The 6,684-nt window shown below is 32.7% G+C and overlaps 1 protein-coding gene across 1 annotated transcript; it reads left to right on the top strand.

Moving 5' to 3' along the window:
- The first annotated feature begins 520 nt into the window (after window positions 1-520).
- LOC142556548 (aluminum-activated malate transporter 2-like) lies at window positions 521-6,466 on the top strand. Its single transcript, XM_075668009.1, has 6 exons — window positions 521-832; window positions 1,833-1,973; window positions 2,186-2,458; window positions 3,510-3,622; window positions 4,050-4,199; window positions 5,949-6,466. Exons 1-6 carry the CDS (start codon window positions 529-531, stop codon window positions 6,372-6,374), a joined length of 1,407 nt encoding a protein of 468 aa, XP_075524124.1. The 5' UTR covers window positions 521-528; the 3' UTR covers window positions 6,375-6,466.
- Window positions 6,467-6,684: the final 218 nt, after the last annotated feature.

Genomic DNA, 6,684 nt, shown 5'->3' with positions numbered 1-6,684 from the left:
TAATTAACAAATATCCCATCCAAAGTTACAAAACCCTAGTTTAGACATCTCATGACAAGTCAAAAAATTTAATTGATTTTTTTATTTTATGTTTAATATTTTCCAAAACTCTTGAAGGCAAATTGCCTCCGAAACCTGCATTAATTATCTCTTTGACAGGATCTTATATATAGTGATTCACCTCTGGTGGTTAATGGTTAGGGTTATAAATATCGATGTTTGATGATTTCATATAGTAATAAATTGAATTTTCGTTTAAACCGGAACATGTAATTTTTGATTGCACGAAAATTAGACATAAAATTTTAAACAGCAGAAAAGACAACTGTCTTGCTTCAAAATTTTAGTTTCACACGAAAGTTCAAGCTATTGCAGCCCCTGCTTTTCTTGAAATCTCTGGCATCTGCATGTGTCACAAAAACTGCCCATTTTAATGTTTGAATTCTCTCTCTCTTTCTCTCTCTCCATGTATATATATAATCCCACGCATGAGTACACAATATTTCATGCAAACCTGGTTACATTTTTATGCATGCAACAATGGAAATGGAACCAGGAAACACGAAAAATCCAAGCTTTTTCCAGATTGGATGCCCATGGATCAAGGGTTTTTCAGGGAAACCATCGGTACAAATTGAAAAGTTTTTGGCGAAAGCGAAAGAGATAGCCAACGAAGATCCAAGAAAAGTGATCCATTCAATGAAAGTTGGCTTGACAATCACTTTGGTTTCTTTGTTTTGCTATTTTCAGCCTTTTTATAGCAAAGATTTTGAAGTACTTTCTTCAATGTGGACTTTGATGACTGTTGTTGCCGTTTTTGAATTCTCTGTTGGTAAGTTGGCTATTTGCTAATATGGCATATTCAAGATTAGTGATTCATTACATGTACCTCATATTGATTTTTATTTTTATTTTTGGAAATCTTAACAATTGAGCTTTTGACATTCAGACTTGAGCTTGACTGATACTTCCAGACCATGCAAGTCTATCCATTTTCTCGACTTCTTCCTTCCTTGATTTTTTTTCAGTTCCCTAAACCAAATTAGAACTACGTAAGTACCGCCGAAGCTACGAGTTGCCTTGGTGATTGAAGATTTTGGTGAAGTTCGAGTTGCTGGGTCTTGCGAGGGAATTACTGGCCTTTATTTACCTTTATGGATGAAGTTTTTTCTTCCTCCATTGGTTGCTCTGACACCACCACCCCAAGCTAAAACGTCGAAACCTTGGATATCCACTGGTGGTGGCCGAGATACGGCCCTTAGCCAACTCTTTCCGGTTAAGCTAGTTATATAACTCATTAAATTCAGTAAATTTGATAATGAGATGAGCTGAACATGAGGCACTACATCTTGATTAATATTCTGCTTGTGTTAATCTCCCGACGTTCTTGAAGTTGATTTGCATTGTATTGATGAGCTTGACTTCGATTTTTTTTAAAAACATTCGGAATTTACAGACAATTTGCAAACACTAAACCTTTTTAGGTACTAGTAAAATAAAAATAGTTAACTATTAATGGAAAAATTCAAAGATATGATAGCAATTTATGTAACACAAGAAAGTAAAAATAAATGTAACCTTAGCTTTTCTTAAGAGCTCGACGAGATCATGACTTTGAAGCATATTCCTCAAGTTCAACTCCGAAAATTAGAGATAAGATAGCTTGAAAACAGCTCAAACTTGATCTTAATCAAGCTCGTGAAGCCAAGCTTTTTATCTACCTATAAGTACAGCTCACTTCCTTAACTTTGCACCGTGAAAAAGGATATATTAACCATTGTGTATTCATATATGTGTGTGTGTGTGTAACTGAATCACCCTAATAATTTCAGGGGCAACACTTGGAAAAATTTTAAACAGAGGTTTAGGTACACTAATAGCATGTGGGCTAGGTGTTGCAGCACATCACTTGGCTGACTTTACTGGAAAAACATATGAGCCCATAACTATTGGAACCCTAGTCTTCATACAAGGTACATTTTTGCATCAAGCAAGTGTCATTACCGATACATTTTCACGTTCGATTAACAGAATTAGCTCTAGGTTTCATGTATATCTTTCCTAAATTTTACACTATTTTATAATAGAACCAACAGTAATCAGCATAAAATTTTAGCTACTCCTACATTCTTCAATCTCATACAGTATACTCATAGATATATACGTTTTGTACATAACATGACAGCTGTAGCAACTACGTATGTACGGTTTTTTCCAGAAGTGAAGGCTAGATACGATTATGGGGCGACGATATTTATGGCGACGTTTTGTCTAGTATCTGTATCTGGTTTCGAGAAGGATGAGATGGTTAAATGGGTTCAAGATAGGCTATTTAGTGTGGTCATAGGTGCAACCATTTGTGTGTCGGTGTCTATAATTGTGTTTCCTGTCTGGGCTGGTGAAGATCTTCACAGACTTGTTGCTCGAGATATGGAAAATCTTGGAAATTTCATGGAAGGTATATATATATTCATTTTCCTTAATGTTTGTGTACACCTTCTGTATAGCTCATGAATATTAGTATATTATACTTCGGTATTTTAATTGTATTCTTGATAAATCTTTAATAAAAATATCAACACGTACTGATTTATATTCCTCATAATTTCGTTATATACATTTTTTTTCTATAAATTCTATCGGTCGGTCTTTTTTGACTTTTGATCATGTTAGTTATCAAAGTTTGGTCTTATTGCAAAAATCGTCTTCTTTTGCGCTTCAACATAACCCCATTGTGGGAGTGCGTGTATATATGATGCCGGATATTATATGTCGATCACTAGATCAGTGATGACATCGTGTCAAAACAGTGATAATCGTATGAAAGAAGCCAACTTATTGTAATCAAGAGAATTAAATTTTGATAGTGTTATCAAGCTCCCCTAGAAATCTTTATTGTTATGGGAAAAAGCTACACTATATAAGAAAGAAATGCTTTTGAGCTGGTTTAAATGACTTCGTATGCAGTCAGACACTCAAAAATGTTTTAGTGGGGGCTAAAATGACTTACAAGTACTGCAGAACTGGGTAAAAGCTCATTTGTATAGAAGCACTCCTGTACTCAAGAAGAAAAGCCTTTATATATCAGGCGCTATGTATGCATATAACACGCCGAGTTCATAATTAACGACCTCGTGCCAGATCTAATGGGCGACATCGACTAGCTATATTTGGTCCACATGAAATGGTGAAGGCGCCAACAAGATCAAAACTATGTATAAGTATATAAGTTACTGAATGTAACCTAAAAGTAATGTCCTCACGATTCTCATTAACCATCACGCATCAAAGCTGCGGTAGATAGCATTAAAAGCGGTTCATGACAGCTTCAAAAGTTGAAACAAGTTCTCCAGTGACACTGTCAAATTATTATTCTTAATTGCTTGCATTGCATTACATTGCATTCGAGTGAATCCTAATGATAAAAGGTAAGTGTAGTCGGGTCACAATCATCGGTAGCAACAGATTCTGTTCTACTTGTGATGCTGATCAGTTCCAGTTTTTCACAGATTTTGAAGCCAAGTGTTTCACAATATCAAAGGAGGGAGATACAACAAAAGAAGAATCACTTTATGCTGGCCTGAGCAATGTTCTTGATTCGAAAACCAATTTAGAAACCCTGGTAGCTCAAAATCCTTTGTGCTTTCTTTTTTTTCAATGAACTACGAATAAATTCGATATTTAATTAGTAGTAGTATATTAATCCTCATTTCATATATTTTGCTATAATTTGCATTTTTTCTAGTTTTAGTCCTACTAACGATGAATCTGCAATATATATATATATATATATATATATATATATATATATATTCATTTTGATCTGTTTTTGGAGGGAAATGCACGATAGTCTCGGGTCAAAAGAGGATCAAAAATGAAAAAATACAAGTTACATGACTGAAAAAGTAAAATCATCTTAATACGACCAAAAATAAAATAAAAAACAAGTTACATGACTAAAAATGCAAATTTTTTATTAACATAATCAAAATTGAAAAAATACAGATTACTTGGCCAAAAATATAATTTTCTACTTTTTCTATTGTAAGGAAAATTTTGCTAGGTGGGAGCCAAGTCATGGTAAATTCAGGTATTTTCATCCATGGAAACAATACCTGAAGATTGGAAAGTTGACGAGCCAATGTGCCTGCAAAGTTGAAGTACTCGTCCTCAATGCCTACCTAAACCCCAAAACTCACGTAAGTTATTAACCATATATATATTCCATTCCACACAAATTATAGATATGATAAATAATTTTTTAATTAATTTTATATATTACTCTAAATAGGCATGCTTATCTCTTCCATTGAACCAGTTTCCTACCGGTTCTGGGTCCGATGAGTTCGAAACCGATTACGAACCGGTTCCGGTTCCAAGTTGAAATACTTGGAACCAATCCAAACTCAAGACCGGTTTCCGACTGTTAATAAACCGGTTCTGATTCGGATTGAACCGGTTCCGAACTCTAATTTATTAAATTTTAATATATAATTAAAATTAGTAATATTCCCACCACTTTCGTTGGGAAGTTCCGCAACATGTTCTTCCTCGTGACTTGGTTCAAAGTCTTCAAAATGGGGAATGTAGGCAAAATCTTCACCAAAATCTAAATTGCGGTTTGAAAACCACGCCATTGAAAATAGATTTTGTAAATATGTATAATGAATAATATCAAATAACAATTGTGTTGAAAATATTAACATTCGAGATTGAGTGCAAAGAAATAAAATGAGATTGTTGAGTGAATTAGGGATGAAAAACAAGCACATATATATAGGGATGGAAAAAAATTACAATTTTACCCCAAAAATAATTGCTATTTGGGCCAAATTGCAATTATTTTAAAAAAATCTGTTGGGCAAACGTTGCCCAACGGATATGTCAATATTTTATTTTTTTCATTTTTTTTATTTTTTTAGCCAACAGATATAACATTTTTCATTTTTTTTCTTTTTTTTATTGTTTTTTTAAAAAATTCGAACCAAAACCGGATCCGAATCCGGTTGGTCCACTCCATTTATATGCGGTTTTGGATCGGTTCTGGAACCGGTTCGTACAAACTGAATCCGGTTCCTTTTTTTTTCGGATTGGTTCCCGGTCGAACCGATCCAATAAGCATGCCTAACTCTAGACATACAAAATCATAATTAAACCAAATAATTGAGAAAATCCTTTTTCTTTTCTTTTTTTATAAAGCATAACTAAACTAATTATTGAAAAATAAAAATTTATTATTTATATAGAGCATATAATAATAATAATAATAATAATAATAATAATAATAATAAAATAATAATAATAATAATAATAATAATAATATTATTATTATTATTATTATTATTATTTTATACACACGTATCGTATGTGTGCGCACTTACGCTAGTATATATATTTGTGTGTATGTCACCCTTTAATTAAATTTTTGGTAATATTTTCTGATTTTAAGCTCAAATTTCTATTTTTTTCATCGAGAAGCAATAATTTTAAATATTTATTTCACTTAATTATCTACTAAAAAAATGAATTTATCATCACTAGTCAAATATAGATTTCCAATCTAAAAGTTCTTTAGATTGCCAAATCAGAATTATTAATCTTGTTTCCCTGGCCATAAGAATGTCAAGTTGTTGTCAATAGTGTCAAGTGGTTGTCAATAGTGTTCAATTTTCAAATAAAGTTAGTTAATTAAATTTACTACATCAAGAGTTGAATTTGGTTAATGGTTCCCATGTGTTTCTTTTTTTTTAAATAGTGACATAAATATATGGTTAGAAACCATGTGTTTATAAAACTTTTTTAGTTTTAAATATTTTACTACGCTTAAAACTATACGTTTTTGGTTAAGTTTTTTGTTAACGAAAAATGTTACAAATGTCGACAAGGCGAACTCGAAAAAATCGACATTGAGTTTCAATTAATATACTTTTAGCTTAATATTACTACAGGATACACAAGAAGTACGAGCTACCTTTCAAGAGGCATTTTCATTTCTATATTTAGAATGTGGAAAGGCTCTAAAAGAACTAGCATGGAGCATTGATGCAATGACCAAATCACCCTCTCCCAACCACCATGTCGCAAACCTAATAATCGCGTCCGAGAACATGAAATACTTACTAAAATCCGATTCTTGGGAGGGATGGGCGAATTCGCCGCAAATGATACTGATTGTCGGAGTGGCATCGTTGCTGACAGATATCGTTTCAAGCGTGAAAACTATCGACGAGGCTGTCAGCAAGCTTGGCTCGCTAGCAACAATCGAGGGGAAGGGCATAAATGGAAATTCAAATATGAAAGATTGCGAATGTCTGAAGCATGGTCATGAAATCCCACATTATGTAGTTTCAATTAATTCGAAGCAAGAAGGCTGATTTCTTTAATAAAGTGGAAACATTTTATGTTATACATGTGGTCATCGGTCACAAAGAACTATACTTACCCTAAACAAAATTTATTTTACACACTTAATTAAGATCCAAGAACTCTAGCAAATGTTCTTCCATTTTATTCATAACTCCATATAATTCCATAACATGAATATTGTTTTTGGGAAAACGGCTTTTTTTATATATGTATATATGTTTTTTTTTAGATTTTGGTCATTTATATTATCAAATTTCAGTTGTAGTATGAAATCTTCATTTATTTGGTAATTTTAGTTCTTTTTCAGATTTAGTGCCG

Source organism: Primulina tabacum, chromosome 9 (assembly GCF_025594145.1).
Source record: "Primulina tabacum isolate GXHZ01 chromosome 9, ASM2559414v2, whole genome shotgun sequence".
Classification (NCBI taxonomy): domain Eukaryota; kingdom Viridiplantae; phylum Streptophyta; class Magnoliopsida; order Lamiales; family Gesneriaceae; genus Primulina; species Primulina tabacum.
Note: the sequence above shows the minus strand (reverse complement) of the source record. Positions and strands in the feature narration are given on the sequence as shown.